The sequence below is a fragment of the Sphaerodactylus townsendi genome, linkage group LG06 (genome assembly GCF_021028975.2).
Source record: "Sphaerodactylus townsendi isolate TG3544 linkage group LG06, MPM_Stown_v2.3, whole genome shotgun sequence".
NCBI classification, from domain to species: domain Eukaryota; kingdom Metazoa; phylum Chordata; class Lepidosauria; order Squamata; family Sphaerodactylidae; genus Sphaerodactylus; species Sphaerodactylus townsendi.
Window position 1 is genome coordinate 8829941 of NC_059430.1, and position 16727 is coordinate 8846667.

Genomic DNA, 16727 nt, shown 5'->3' on the forward strand with positions numbered 1-16727 from the left:
CGGCATGAACAGTCACTGTTTCATAGCTTTCCAATCTAGGCAGAATTTGATCAGTAAACATAGAAGAATTGTTAGCCTATATCCGTCATGGCGAACCTTTGGCACTCCAGATGTTATGGACTACAAATCCCATCAGCCCCTGCCAGTATGGCCAATTGGCGATGCTGGCAAGGGCTGATGGGAATTGTAGTCCATAACATCTGGAGTGCCAAAGGTTTGTCACCACTGGCCTATATTGTAAGCAGCACAATCTTCTGATTTGGGTGCTGTGTGGTTTCCGGGCTGTATGGCCGTGTTCTAGCAGCATTCTCTCCTGACGTTTCGCCTGCATTTGTGGCTGGCATCTGATGCCAGCCACAGATGCAGGCGAAAAGTCAGGAGAGAATGCTGCTAGAACACGGCCAAACAGCCCGGAAACCACACAGCTCCCAAGTGATTCCGGCCGTGAAAGCCTTCGACAATACAATCTTCTGAGTTTCAGCTATTTCTTATCAGTTCTTAATTTGGCTCCCATCCTGGCTTCCTGATTGGTTAAGGTTCTATATAGAAAACCGTCCATTGGATGTTCCTGCTCCTGGACATTCTGCCAATGAGCTGCTGCTTGTAACTTAGGAACCTGTCTAAACAGGGGTGTACTGTCCAGGGGGACATATGGAGTCAAATATCCCCGGGCTGTGACAATTTAGTCACATGGGGGGCAGACAATTGCCTCCCACACCCTTCCCCCTCCTTCTTCCAGGTCCATACACTGACTTCAAGACCTGGTGCAAAAAAATGTTGTTTGGTCGTGGTAGGGGAGCATCTCATGGACATATTCTCAAGACGACTGATTATGAGTTAGCCACTATACCAAAATTTGTGCTGATAAAGTAGGCAAAGCCAGCTCATCCTTGCCATATATTGGGGGGGCGGGGGGGCAGAAAACTCAGATTTTGCACCAGACTACATTTTCCCTAGATATGCCTCTGCATCTAAAGCCCTACGTGCCCTGGGATTGGGGTCTCTGAAATTCGTTCTTCTCCCAAATGTTCCTTCCCTGGAATTCAGATCATGGGGAGAGGCCCTCCTGACTATCTTACCAATCAAAACAGCTCCCTTGGTGGGCACCCGAGATAGGGCCTTTTCTTTGGTAGCCCCACAATTATGGAACAACTTCCTCAGGAGGTGCACCTAATGCCCTCACTTTCAATCATTAGGAGACAGACGAAGAGTTTGATTGAGGACCGCATTTGACTAATTTTAGTTTTTATTTATTGGCAGTCCTAACTGAGATCTTAATTGTAGTCTTTTATGTGGTTTTTTCCCATAATTGTTGCTTTATTTACATTGTAAGCCATCTTGAGCTGTGCGATTGGGAAGGTGGCTAATAAATGTTTGAAATAAATGAATAATAAACATTGTTTTCCTTGCTTGCTTATTCCCTGCTTTCCTTGATCTTGCTCCCTCTGTGCCTTATTTAGTCTATTGTAATAGAATATTTTTTGTAGCCTTTTTTTTGTACATTTCCTATACACAGTTTTCTTAGTTTGGTCAGATAGCAACCAATGGAGAAGCAACATTTAAATATTTTAGAGACCGTGGATAGGCAATGAAACATAAATGGATTTACCTTTTAACGAGAAATGGCATTGGATGAAGGTTTCCCGCTTATTTTTGATGTGCGAGTGAAGGAGTTTTAATAATGCATTTTGTCTTTCTAAGGAACAGGGTTTTTATAGTCATAATCATTTAATATCTGAATGCAGTGCTGGGAAGTTGAAATCAAATTAGTTGTGGGAGACTTCAGGTGTGATGCTTGAAGTAAAACCTGGAATTCATGCTTTGGAAAGGCATCTAGAAGAAGAAGAAGAGCTTGGATTTATATCCCTGCAGGAGACTCAAAGGGGCTTACAATCTCCTTGCCCTTCCCCCCTCACAACAAACACCCTGTGAGGTAGGTGGGGCTGAGAGAGCTCCGAGAAGCTGTGACTAGCCCAAGGTCACCCAGCTGGCGTGTGTGGGAGTGCACAGGCTAATCTGAATTCCCCAGATAAGCCTCCACAGCTCAGGCGGCAGAGCTGGGAATCAAACCTGGTTCCTCCAGATTAGATACACGAGCTCTTAACCTCCTATGCCACTGCTGCTCCTAGGTTGGTCATTACTTCTAGGTTGGTAATTATGTCTCTCTCATAGAATTGTTGGGTGCTTTATGGGGTGCTAGTTAGGTATGCCTCCCTACACATCTCTGTGTTGGCCCTCCCTGAAACAAACACCTTACGGTCTCCTGCAAACATCCCATCCGGTTGTAGTGCATTCGATTTGGCCCGTCTGAGGTATACGTCGTCTTTGCCTACGTCGTTCAGCTTCGTGTCTCTTCTCCCTCCCCCGCAGGTTGAAACAAGGCGAAAGGCACTCGCGGGATGAAATCAGCAAAGTCCTCGAGCGAGAACGGGCCGCCTCCAACGATCATTTGGCCAGAGCCCTTTTTAGGGAGAGGGCTGTAAACGAAGAGGAGCGCATGAAGGCGCAGATTTTGGTGAGTTCTGCGGTGGGCTTCCAAGACAGGAACGCTGTGAGCAGATGATCGTGATCTGCAGGGTTAGGGTTAGGTTTAGGGTTAGGGTTAGGGAAGGGTAGACTTGATCTGCAGGGTTAGGGTTAGGGAAGGGTGGACTTGCGTTGGAGATGGAGTGTGGAAGTCATTGCTATTGTGGGTGAGGGTTTTTTTTGGACATTTCACAGAGATCCCCCTTTTAATAGCCCAAAGTAGTCCCGGAGTGCGTCTGAGCAACAATGAGCGGGCAGTGAGCGACGGACTCTCAAGATCAGCTGCCTGCTTTTTCAGCTTCAGATGGGGTTTGGTGCGAAGATGAAGAAATGGCCTTGTGTACAAGTTTACGTCTTCTCCTCTTTCGGAAGGAGATTTGAAAGACGTGCTTAGTTGCACTTTTGGGGGAGGGGGTTGATATTTAATGGAATCGTTGACTCTCCTCCGTGGGTTTACTTCTCTTGGTGGTCTGAAATTAAGGGACTATGTATGAAGTTGTAGTGTCCCACATGAGAAACATAGAAACGTCGATCTGGAAGGGGCCTCTAGGGTCATCTAGTCCAACCCCCTGCACAATGCTGGAAACTCACAACTATGTTATCCTCTCTTCCCCAGTAACCCTTTCTCTAAGCACAGAGGAAGGCAAAACACTTGTAGGACTGTATTGTCAAAGGCTTTCACGGCCGGAATCACTGGGGTGCCGTGTGGTTTCTGGGCTGTAGGGCCGTGTTCTAGCAGCATTCTCTTCAGATGCAGGCGAAACGTCAGATGAGAATGCTGCTAGAATATGGCCATACAGCCCGCGAAGCTCCACAACAGCTTTCCACTCTTGTAGGCGCTGATCCCAGATCCGGGTCCTGATTCCTTATGGCATGACAAAGAAGACCCTTTCTAAACTGGTATTTTAATAAATGCTTTTAAAAACTTCATGTAGAGATTGTGGAAAATTTATTGCGTGTTTAAATCTCTTTAACTGGACATATAGACTAAAATAGGTTAATTGTTCTGTTTTTCTGTGGGATAATACAGTATTAGTCTTGAAGTTTTTCTAAATAATGATATTGACTGACTGATGAATTTCTCTCTTTATTGGGGCAGTGTAATACCAACCTTACAAGATATCTAAAAATTGTTTACTTGTTGACTATGGAACTTTGATTTTTTTTTAAAAAAAGTTATCCTTCTTTTTGTGTCTGCGTAATATTAGTTGTGTAAGATTTCTAAATGCTACTCTATTGACAGTGGCAGATAACTTCTGAAGAATGTATTGTCGAAGGCTTTCACGGCCGGAATCACTTGGGTGCTGTGTGGTTTCCGGGCTGTATGGCCGTGTTCTAGCAGCATTCTCTCCTGACGTTTCGCCTGCATCTGTGGCTGGCATCTTCAGAGGATCTGATGTTGGGAAAGCAAGTGGAGTATATATACCTGTTGGAGTGTCCAGGGTGGGTGAAGAAACATTGTGTGTAACAAAGAAGACAATGTTTCTTCACCCACCCTGGACACTCCAACAGTGTAAAGTTGTAAAGGCTGTTATTATCTTGCTAAGTTAATCTTAAACAATTTATATGCCATTAAAGGTATTCGAAATCGAATCGACACTCCAACAGGTATATATACTCCGCTTGCTTTCCCAACATCAGATCCTCTGAAGGTGCCAGCCACAGATGCAAGCGAAACGCCAGGAGAGAATGCTGCTAGAACACGGCAAGACAGCCCGGAAACCACACAGCACCCAAACTTCTGAAGAGACTCTTTTACTCCTTTTATGGGGTTGCACAAGAACCGTGCAAGATTTTTAAATAAGTTTTTTGAGAAGATGTGTTTTCCCCTTTGTTGTGCAATACTATCACTTGGAGATGGTTAACTTCGGTGTATCTTTTTTTCCCCTTCTGCATTCAAAATCTGAAGTCTTAAAAAAGAAAGCAATGAACAGTCAGAAGAAGAATCTAATTTTTAAAAAGTAGGCAAAATCAGGAATAGCGTGGGCAGGCAGCCCAATCCAGAGGCCTCTGTGGCAGGGGACAGCTCCTCCACGGTGCCACCTCTCAAGGTCTTTCAGGCTGCATAGGGTGCAGCAAAGAAAAAAAATAAAAGACCAGGCCACCCGAAAGCCCTCCATACAGAAGTGGGATCCAGCAGTTTCTCACAGGTTCCCGAGAGTAGGTCATTTGCGTGTGCCGAGAGGGGGTTACTAATTGGTGATTTTGCCACGTGATTTTTGCCCTAGTTACACCCCTCCTCTCAGCAGTAGCGCGCAGAACTTGAAGCAGTCTAGCAGGAGGTGCACCGGCGTGCGTGGCAGCCTGCGCCTGCGTGCATTCGTTTCCCACCCAAGGACCGGCGCAGTGGCTGCGTCCTTGCCACAGCCCCGCCCAGAAATGCCCTGCCCCCGAAATGCCTGGCCATGCCCCTGCCGTGCCCTACCCAGCCCCATTGGTGCTACGCCACAGTTTGAATCCCACCACCATGTTACTAAAATTTTACTGTTACTAAATTTTTTGTTACTGTTACTAAAATTTTTGGATCCCACCACTGCCTCCATAGAATGAAGTTACACCACCCTTTTGGGTGGCATAATTCCAAGGCCTGGGCTACGGACAGCTCCACCCCTGGGAACGCCCTGTTCTTTCCAACCCCACCACCGCTGCCATCTGCTAGGATGTCAGCATAGCTCTGCAGTGGTGCCAACGCCTGGGTTTTGTCGTCACAGAGCTGCGGAGCACCCAGTTGCTGGCGTCTTTGCCCCCTCTGCTGGCAAGGGTGCCTCTTGTGCAGGCAGAGGGGGCAAATACGGTGGCGTGGACCCGCCCCACATCTGACAGTCAATTCACCCTTCCCCTCTGGAGTGGCCTGACTGACACACAGCAAGAGAGCAAACAAAAGTCTATACTTTCCAGCAAAAGGTCAACGAGGAACCTGTAGGAGGAAGAAGAAAACAGACTAGAAAATCGGCTTTTGGTAATAGAAAACAGCTTAATAGACTGTGACAGAGATTTGGAAAAAAATGAAATATGTGTGCAAACTAGTGGATCGAAAGAACTAATTAACAAACTTGAAAGTCAAGAGCGGGAATCAGAAAAGCTAAAGAACGCACTGAATGCAGCGAGGGGGAGGAATTTGCATCTAATGTCAGCATTGCATAATATACTTGGGAAGAACAATGTAATTGTTAGAAGAAAGACTTATTAATGAAGATACATGCAGTTTTGTTGAATATCTAAGAACATAAGAAAGAGTCTGCTGGATCAGACCAGAGTCCATCTAGTCCAGCTCTCTGCTACTCGCAGTGGCCCACCAGGTGCCTTTGGGAGCTCACATGCAGGAGGTGAAAGCAATGGCCTTCTGCTGCTGCTGCTGCTCCTGAGCACTTGGTCTGCTAAGGCATTTGCAATCTCAGATCAAGGAGGATCAAGATTGGGAGCCATAGATCGACTTCTCCTCCATAAATCTGTCCAAGCCCTTTTTAAAGCTATCCAGGGTAGTGGCCATCACCACCTCCTGTGGCAGCATATTCCAAACACCAATCACACGTTGCGTGAAGAAGTGTTTCCTTTGATTAGTCCTAATTCTTCCTCCCAGCATTTTCAATGAATGCCCCCTGGTTCTAGTATTGTGAGAAAGAGAGAAAAATGTCTCTCTGTCAACATTTTCTACCCCATGCATAATTTTATAGACTTCAATCATATCCACCCTCAGATGTCTCCTCTCCAGACTTTTGAGAATCTCCAAAATTTGAGAATCTGTTCTCAAATATAGAAGCAGACACTCACTATATTGTTATATGGCCAACCTTTTGAAGAAAAAGGTCACCAATACTTGACAAAATATTAAACCAAGATATATGTTGGTTCAATTCTTCAACTTTTAAGATGAAATCATAAAGTGCGAAGTTTAAGGAACAAAGCCTTCGACAATACATTTAAGGAACAAAGTCGAAAATGAAAGATGTGGCCGTACAAGCTGCTTCCCGTCTGAACCCTTGGATATTACTAAAAGAGAGATCCTAAAAATGTTAACAGTTCAGTTTTAGAAAACAGGGAATTAATTGTAATAAGGGTTTTCACTTTGAGCCATATTAGGATTTCACAAAGGAAAGATGAGGTATTTTTGATGAAGGACAATGAGGGAGAATTTTAGAGAAGAATGGAAGGATGGGCCAGAGAAAGTTGTAAGATGGAGGTAAAAAGAAAGGAGAAATGATCTAGAACAGGGGTCTGCAACCTGCGGCTCTCCAGATGTTCATGGACTACAGTTTCCATCCATGTTGGCAGGGACTGATGGGATTTGTAGTCCATGAACATCTGGAGAGCTGCAGGTTGCAGACCCTTAATCTAGAACTATGGTCCCTGCCCTTTTTTCATCCACACACTCCTTGGCAACCCATTTCCCTAAAACTGTACCCCCAAATTAGCAAACGCATTACGTAATTTTTTTCGGGTACCCCCAAACGCTCTGGCACGTACCCCGAGTTGAGAGCCACTGGGAGAGATGACATTTGACCCAGATAGAACTGAAAAGCGTGTCCACCCAACAATTCATTCTAATATTTCAATTATTTTGGCTGCACCCGGTTCATTCAACAAAAATCCTCTGAAGTGCAGAAGGCGCCAAAAGGCTGGGGAAGAAAGGAGGGCAACAGAGAAAATCGCAAACCGCTCCAGTCTGACTTGGTGTCAGGAGTGGCGTCTGCCCCCTCCTGCCCTCAGGCATCGAGGCGCACACCTAGGCTAAGGAAATCGGTTCCGCTGGGGTGGGGGTGCAGGTGCTGGCCTCCTACGTACCTACACCTGCCTTGTGTTAATGGCCCTTTGTTCTGTTTCTGTGTGCTTAGCAATGTAGATAACTAGGCGAACCCTGCACGGTGCTCCGGAGGGAGGAATGGAGGCCGCAGGGCAGGGGGCAACCACTGTTCTCTTGGAGGCGAAAGGCATCTTAGTGTGTTCCTTTTGCTCCTTGTCTCTGTCTTCTTCATTGTACGGGAGTAGAAGGGTAATTGGGGTTAGATAGGCCACGTCACCCTCCCCCCCCTTCCCGCCAAAAGAGACCCTTAATCTTAAGATGGCCGCCCAGCGTTTCTCTCCCCCTAAGGGATATTTTCTCCACTCGGCGGCAGAAGCCTCTAGGGCTTCCAGGAAGAGACTGGCCCCCACAGCCAACAAAATGCTAGCCGGTCCATACTCACGTACAATGAAGAAGACAGAGACAAGGAGCAAGAGGAACACACCAAGATGCCTTTCTGCCTTCCAAGAGAAGGCCCCTTCACGGTAAGTGAACCAATGGACCGTTCTGTCCTTGGGATACTTGTCTTCAAAAACAAAGTCTTCCACATCTTGTTTTCTCACAGTCTAGACGGGAGAGAGGAATCTAGGAGAGTCAAAGGGGAATAAATATGACTGTAAAAGCCAGAATCGGCAGAAGGGGCTTTCTGAAGCCGAATCCTTGATGCCAACCCAAAAAAGACTTCTGATCCCATATCTAGAGTCTGCTTATTGATCATAAGAACATAAGAAGAACATAAGAACAAGCCAGCTGGATCAGACCAGAGTCCATCTAGTCCAGCACTCTGCTACTTGCAGTGGCCCACCAGGTGCCTTTGGGAGCTCACGTGCAGGATGTGAAAGCAATGGCCTTCTGCGGCTGTTGCTCCCGAGCACCTGGTCTGCTAAGGCATTTGCAATCTCAGATCAAGGAGGATCAAGATTGGTAGCCATAGGTCGACTTCTCCTCCATAAATCTGTCCAAGCCCCTTTTAAAGCTATCCAGGTTAGTGGCCATCACCACCTCCTGTGGCAGCATATTCCAAATCCTTGGCCCAAGACCTGACACGTGAGATCCTTGGCCCAAGACCTGACACGTGGCTTCAGAATGTGTGGCAGCCTCCTCCCTAGAACCAGTCCACCTGTAAAACAATGCGCTCATTCTCATCACATACCTGATCAAGTTGGCTTTCCCTCTCTGGAGGCCTGAAGTCAGGTGTCGAGCAGCTATCTGCCAGGGATGCTTTAGTTTTTTGCACTGAGCAAGGTGTTGTACTAGATGTCCTCCGAGGTCTTCTCGAAAGCTGTTCACTTGTATTGAAACTGCCGATCTATTTGCTCTGTTGCTAGGAGACAAGCTGCTGTATGTTATGGAGAGAGAAAAAAGCCCCCGAGGGTGCTAAGCCAAAAATCTGGCTTTTGATTCTTCCATTTTCCATGCCCTGCCTGGTGTGCCTCTGTTGTGATTTTTGACTTTTTGCAAGGCATTTGACTTCTTTCCACACCTTCGGCCATGATGGATATCTAAGCCATGATGGATATCTAATGGATATCATGGTGGATATCTAATATGCTGCCACAGGAGGTGGTGATGGCCACTAACCTGGATAGCTTTAAAAAGGGCTTGGACGGAATTATGGAGGAGAAGTCGATCTATGGCTACCAATCTTGATCCTCCTTGATCTGAGATTGCAAATGCCTTAGCAGACCAGGTGCTCAGGAGCAGCAGCAGCAGCAGAAGGCCATTGCTTTCACATCCTTCCTGTGAGCTCCCAAAGGCCCCTGGTGGGCCACTGCGAGTAGCAGAATGCTGGACTAGATGGACTCTGGTCTGATCCAGCAGGCTAGTTCTTATGTTCTAAGCAGGGTGGATATCTACTCCCCCTAGTACCAGAGGCAACGTGCCTGTTCATACCAGTTGTTATGGAGCACAGTCGGGGGGGAATGCCATTCCAAGTCACACTCCTGGTGGGCTTCCTAGAAGTAGCTGGTCGACCACTGTGTGTGTGAGCAGCATACCAAACTATAGTCTGTCTCAGAAAAAGATGCGAGTAGGGTTGTGTATTCCCTTGCCACAGAACTGAACATGCTGGACCTTCTTTGTTCTAGAATGCTCTGCCTGGATCCTAGTACCTACCTAGTTCGCAAAAGGCAAGCATTGGTGATAGTCATTCAGTGAACTATAAAAGTTCTCGTATCGAAGCACTATGTTCAATAATGCACAAAATAATGGTTTTTACAAAGGCAGTGCATAAAAATGGATGATAATTCTCATATTCTTATGCAGAAGCATACAATTTTCTCGACCGCTGGATCTCAGCTGGCTGTACTAACATCTTTTTCTGAGACAGTCTACAGATGGGGCTTTGGTCTGATGCAGAAAGGTTGTTCTGAACATTCTTCTATTCCATTTGAATCTCTCGGAGGGGTGGTTTACGAATGGGGGCCAACTGGATCTAAACTATTATCTTAAAAGTCTGAAAAACAGGAAAATGTGAATTGTTGCCAATTTTGTACCTTGTTAGCAAGAGTCTAATCCCAAAAGTAGCATGATCTATTGAACCAGTGGAATAAAGAAGATGTGTTTATTTAACTACCGTGTTTCCCCGAATATAAGACAGTGTCTTATATTAATTTTTGCTCCCAAAGATGCGCTATGTCTTATTTTCAGGGGAGGTCTTCTGTTCTCCTGGAGGCGATATCGGGCATCCTGGATGGGTGATTTCCAACCTATGCTCAGGGAGGCAGGACTTAATTGATGTCACTTCCTGTGCTGGGTTGGAACCTCCCCTCGATCCCCAGTCTTCTTCCTGCCTACAGCAGGGAGTGCAGCGCTTGTCTGGAGCTCCAGCCCAAGCTACTTTCTCTTCTCCCTACGTGTTCTTGTCTACTGTGAGTTTGTCTACCTGTTTGTCTCCATCCCTCTTCCCTTCAGCCGCATAGCACTTAATTACCAGCAGGCGGCTAGGGCAATAGCGAGCAGCGCACCTACTGGCGCAGCTCCTTCTCCCCAGACTTCGTTAGTGCAGAGTCTGCAGCCGAGAGCACGAGGGCTGCAACCCGTCGCGGATTGCAGGAGCCCAGCCAGCCAGAAGCCTCGGTGGAGGCGCGTGCAGCTCCCCTCTAAAAGCCCGCAGCCTTCCAAGGAGGAGGAGAAAAAAGAGGCGCGAAAGCCCGGCCCCGACAAAAGCGCGCCGGGAGCCTCCCGCAGCCCAGAACAGAAGGCCAAGAGCACCAAGCGTCAATCCACTCAGGGGCGCGGATGGAGTGGCTTCAGCACCGGCATCCCAGGAGACTCCAGCGGAGCCGTTTTGCGCCCTCAGTTTGGGACGCCTTAGAAAGCGCTTGTAGCGAAAGCAGGAGGCGTGTGGCAGACCTCGCAGCGCCAGCCAGCAAAGCCCAGCGCCGCCATTTTCCTGAGGATTCGCCCGCCCCTTCTCCTTTCCGGCAAGCTCCAGGGGGGGTGGCATGTGGGAGGGAGGGCCCTCCTGCTCTTCAGCAGCCCCAACTTTGCTGATCCTTCCTCCTGGACGAAATTACCTCCCCAGAGGCACTAATGGGATTTTTTAGAACAGCCATGAGGGAGGAGATCAGACAGCATGATAAGGAGAAAAAAGCCAAACGGAAGGGAAAAAAGCACTCCCACCCCAAGAAGGCTCACAGGCCTAGACATCACTCTAGTTCCTCATCCTTCTCCCACCCCACCCCTCCTGCCACCCCAGCCTATAGGGATCCCCTTAACCTCCCTGAGGAGGAGGGTACCAGTGAAGGGGAAATAGGGGACTCATCTGAGCATTTTTCTGAGCCTGAGGAGACCTGTGAGGAGCCCAATGAACAGTGCGTTAGACTCTTTAAAAAAGAGGACCTTGCCCCCCTTATGGCCAAGGCCATCTCAGCCTTGGAGTTGCAAGATCCCGTAGATGCTGAGGACCCCGAGGGCCCCTCCACCTCTAAAAAGTCAGTCAAAGGCGTCCCCAAGGGGAAGAAGGGAATCCTCCCCCAGTCTGAGGAGGCTCCTCCTGCATTTCCCCTACCAGAATTCTTCGAAAGGAGGATTAAGAGAGAGTGGCTCAATCTAGAGGCTAGTAAGAGTTGTCCTTCCTTCCTCAAAAGCGCTGTGTGCTCCTGAGGCATTCACAACATCATCAAAACACCCCTGGTCGGTACGCCCCAGTGGTGGCTCTCTGATCTGGGCGGCCTGCGTCACCCAGGGCGGGGAGAGGCAACCTGAAGGGGCGCCCTGCAGATCGCAGAGCTGATGTCTTTCTCAAACGGATCCACGATAGACTAGCCCTATCCATCAGAGCTCTCGCCCCATCCTCCACTATGGCCAGGGCCACCATTGTGTGGTTACGTCGCCTCCTTCTCATGCTCCCTCCTGAAGCTCAAGGTCTCAGAGAGGGTGTGGAAAGGGTCATGAAGGCCGAGTCTCCCTATTGAGGCAGACTCTCCACAGCTTCGGCAGCCCTAATGCTAACCTCACGGGCCCTAGCACTTGGCACGGTGGTCAGAAGACAAGCCTGGTTAAAAGCATGGTCAGCCGACTTCCACTCCAAACAGGTCGTCTCCACCTTTGATTACTTCGGCTCCCGCCTCTTCGGAAAAGAACTAGATGCTGTTCTAGTGGAAACCAAGGGCAACAAAAAATCCATGCCGAGATACGTCAGGTCTGATCAGACATCCTCTTCCTTCAAACCATACACCTTTCGTACACAACGCACACTTGCTAGGGCGCCCAGAGATGGTAAACGTTGGTTCCCTCAGCAACCTCAACAGCAACAGCAAACATTTCGCAGACGCAATACTTTCAACAGTTCCTTTCGTCCCTACAATCGCCAGCAGGGCAGAGGAGCCAGACAATTCCAGTATGACAGAACCGCCAAATCCTGACTACCATCACATACCAGTGGGAGGTCGCCTGCAACACTTTCACCATCAGTGGACAGGCGACCACGTGGACCAGTGGACCAGGGAGGTGGTCACATCCGGGTACCTCCTAGAATTCTCCGCTCTCCCAAAATGCAGATTCCGCACCTACCCTCTCCAATGCAATCCGGACAAACAAAAAAGAACCCAGGAGGCAATCCGTCATCTACTCCGCATTCAAGCAATCGAACCGGTGCCCACCTCAGAACGTTCGTGCGGCGTCTACTCGCATTTTTTCACCGTCCCCAAGAGGAACGGCGACTGGCGAGCCATCCTCAACCTCCGCTATGTGAACAGATTCATCCGTTTGCGCAGGTTCAAGATGGAAACCCTCAGGTCCATCGTAGAGGCACTCCGTCCAGGCGACTTCCTGACCTCCTTGGACCTCACGGAGGCCTACCTCCATATTCCCATCAATCCTCTACACAGAAGATTTCTTCGGTTTGCAGTGGGACAAGACCACTTCCAATACAAATCTCTTCCATTTGGACTTGCCACCGCCCCTCGAGTTTTCTCGAAGGTCCTCCTAGCCCCTATCATGGCCCTCCGGGAACAGGGCATCCATATTCACCCGTACTTAGACGACATCTTAGTCAGGTCGCGATCCAAAGAGCAGGCCTTACAGGATCTGCAGCTGGTCATGCACACTCTTCGCAAACACGGCTTCCTTGTCAACCTACAGAAGAGCTCTCTGAACCCTTCCACTCGGATGGAACACCTGGGGGCAATCGTGGACACCCTCCACAACCGCCTTTTCATCCCACCACCCAAGATAGCCAAAATCCAGAAAACGGTCATCCCCTTTCTTTCGACCAACAAAGCCTCTCTCCTGCAACTGGCCAAACTGATGGGACTTTTCATATCAGTGATAGACATGTTACAGTGGGCCAGGTTCCATGCCCGGATGTTGCAGTTGTTCCTACGTCCTTACCAGCTCCAGATCATGCAAAAAAGGGACAGGTCCTTGCAGACCAACAAACAACTTCGCGACAGCCTGCTCTGGTGGTCCAAGCGGGAAAACCTCTCACGGGGAAAAGTCTACCTCTACCCACATCGACCGCAACTCTTCACAGACGCCAGCCTTCGCGGCTGGGGAGCCTCCCTACAAGGGGACATCGCACAAGGGACTTGGCCTGCTCCTCTCGCTCGCCTGCCGATCAACATCTTAGAAATGAGGGCCATCCTCCTGGCCCTTCACCACTTCCAGCCGCAACTCCAGAACTGCCATCTTCTAGTCAGAACCGACAACATCTCCGCCAAGGCCCACATCAACAATCAGGGGGGCTCGCGATCCCGGCGTCTTCATCAGGAAGCGACAGCCATTCTATCCTGGGCGGAGATACACCTCCAGTCCCTTATGGCAGAACACATACAGGGCATTCTCAACATCGAGGCGGACTGGCTCAGCCGACAGTCTCTAGTCGAGGCAGAATGGCAACTACATCCCCGAATCTTCCTTCAGATAACACAGACACTAGGCCAGCCCACCACGGACCTCTTTGCATCTCCTCACAACTCCCAGTTGCCACGTTACTTCACGAGGTACTTCCACCCCCAGGCACAGGGAACAGATGCACTAACCAGCCCATGGCCCAAAGGCCTACTCTACGCATTCCCTCCAACCCCAGTTCTACCGAAACTCCTCAGAAAGATTTGGATGGAGGAAGCAGAGGTTATTCTAGTAGCACCGTGGTGGCCCAGACGTCCGTGGTTTTCGTCAATCCTGCAACTGGCAACTTCTCCGCCTCTTCGGTTACCCACACCCAGCGACATGCTGTCACAAGGGCCGGTGCGTCACCCCAACCCCGCGTGGTTCTGTCTGACCGCCTGGCGCTTGAACGCCAGGCCCTAGCAAAGAAGGGCTATTCTAACCAGGTCATTAACACCATCATCGCCTCCAGGAGGGCCTCCACCACGCGCATATATAATTCCTCATGGAGGAACTTCGCCTCCTGGGCAGAGAAAAACCGCGCAGACCCACTACGTCCTTCTGTCCCACAAATTCTTCAGTACCTGCAGCAGGGATTTGACGAAGGTCTGAGGAGTTCAACTCTGAGGAGAAGGTTAGCCGGTCTCTCCACCGTATGGCAAAAAATACAGGGACTGCCAGTGACCAGACATCCGGACATTCTGAGGTTTCTCAAAGGAGTTTCCCTAAAACAGCCCCCGATAATTCATAGATTCCCGGCCTGGAGACTTAACACGGTCCTATCAGCCCTTACCAGACCTCCTTTTGAGCCCATTCAGGACATTAACCTCAAGTGGCTCCGAATGAAACTAGTATTCCTCATTGCCATCACTACCGCTAGGAGGATATCAGAGCTACAAGCTCTATCAATTAACTCACAACTGTGCGTATTCCATAGGGACAGAGTAGTCATGCGCCCTGACCCCACCTTCATTCCAAAGGTAGCCACTACATTTCATCTCAAACAGGAGATCATAATTCCAACGTTTTGCCCATCACCATCTCACCCAAAGGAAAGACTTTGGCACCACTTAGACGTTAGAAGGGCACTCAAAGCCTTCATCATCCGTACTGAAACTATCAGAAACACTGAGTCCCTCTTTATTAACGTCACCGCCCCTAATATAGGCGCACAGATGTCCAAAGCATCCCTCAGCTACACGCTCAAAACCTGCATCGTGGAGGCATACAAAGCCTCTAACATTCCAGTCCCTCAGGGGATTACAGCCCACTCCACGAGGTCCGCCGCAACTAACGCAGCGTTTAGACGCCTTATCCCGCTGGAGGATATTTGTAGAGCGGCCACGTGGTCTTCAGTTACGTCATTTATTAGACACTATAAGCTACACACCATTTCAGCCAAAGAGACAGCCTTTGGCACCCGAGTTTTAGAACACATATTCGGAGACTAGTTACCCACCCGGTTACGGGACACTGCTCGGGGAGGTCCCATCCAGGATGCCCGATATCGCCTCCAGGAGAACGGTCCATTGGTACTCACCCTGAAGAGGCCTTCTCCTGGACGGCGATGAGGGCATCCTGGCCCTCCCTGAAGTTATAGTCTCCATCTAAGTTACACTGTTTGGAAAAAAGTTAAAAGTTTAACTTAGCCTTAGAGTTAGCCTTGGAGCTCCGTTTTTCACATTATACATTGTGTTCTGTGTTATATGTTGCCTTAACCTGTTGTCATTCTCCTGTTACACCTCCGTGAGATCCTAAATTCTGCTATACTGCTACGTCAATCGAGACTGGGGATCGAGGGGAGGTTCCAACCCAGCACAGGAAGTGACATCAATTAAGTCCTGCCTCCCTGAGCATAGGTTGGAAATCACCCATCCAGGATGCCCTCATCGCCGTCCAGGAGAAGGCCTCTTCAGGGTGAGTACCAATGGACCGTTCTGTTCATCGGGCATGCTTCCAAACAAAAACTTTGCTACGTCTTACTTTTGGGGGATGCCTTATATTTTGCACTTCAGCAAAACCTCTACTACGTCTTATTATCAGGGGATGTCTTATATTCAGGGAAACAGGGTATATACTTATTTCCTTCCCATCATCGAATCCCCTCAGCTGGGTGCCGTCATTTTAACTCGGATCTGAAATTTGTATGCTTTTTAGTTGGTTTTAACATTTTTCAAATGTATATGTATTGTATCTAAATTATATTGGATTTTAATCATTTTAATTGTTTATTAACTGAATTTCATATGTCACTTACTGTCGCAAGCTGCTCTGTGCCCTCGTGGAGAGAGTGGCGTATAAATCAAATTAAAGAATAGATAAATAAATAAACACACACATAAAGCAATCGTAAAACCATAACAAAATCTATATTATGCTTAATAAAGGTCTTTGAATTGAATTGAATTGAACAAAATCTTCAGATCCTCTGAAGATGCCAGCCACAGATGCAGGCGAAACGTCAGGAGAGAATGCTGCTAGAACACGGCCATACAGCCCGGAAACCACACAGCACCCCAAAATCTACTTTAATACCCTCCCCATCTTTCAGAGTAACCCTCCTAATTGTTTGCTGCCTAATGCAGATTGCCTGTTGAGCTTGCTTAGAAAGTCATATTGGCCTTACTTATCCAAAAACGTACTGTTACACCATCACACACACACACACACACACCCCGCCCCCTTGGGATCTTTCTTCCTACACCCTTTATCTCAAAATGTCAGAACGTACGTTTCTCGCTGAAATAATATCACGAACCTTCAACGTCCTCCCTTTTGCAAGTTGCTGCGGCATTTTGTGCGCGAGCTCCAGATAACATTCACGTTGAATTGGTCCCTGTGAAACAAAAGGTAAACTTGTGACCTTTGTAAGGTCGCTTTTGAGGAAGTATTGGAAAATGGGAAGATGGGATTGATGTGTTGAAGAAGCTTTAGTCTAGAGTTTGCGTGCCAGTTGGAGGAGGACCAGTGCTGCCCCATGTTCAAATTCTGCATTGTGTGGGTGCCTACATATCCCATTTAACAAACTCCCTTTACTTGTGCTGCAATTCTGCACGCAACGCTTTCCGTGGCTGTTTGTGCCTCAAAA

The 16727-nt window shown here is 48.4% G+C and overlaps 1 protein-coding gene across 1 annotated transcript in view; it reads left to right on the forward strand.

Annotated features, from left to right (window-relative positions):
• CHCHD3 (coiled-coil-helix-coiled-coil-helix domain containing 3) overlaps nucleotides 1-16727 on the forward strand; it is a 332230-nt gene that overhangs the window by 101955 nt on the left and 213548 nt on the right. Inside the window, exon 4 of the mRNA XM_048501477.1 lies at nucleotides 2371-2515. Coding sequence (XP_048357434.1) covers nucleotides 2371-2515 — 145 coding nt within the window. The remainder of the gene's footprint in view (nucleotides 1-2370; nucleotides 2516-16727) is intronic.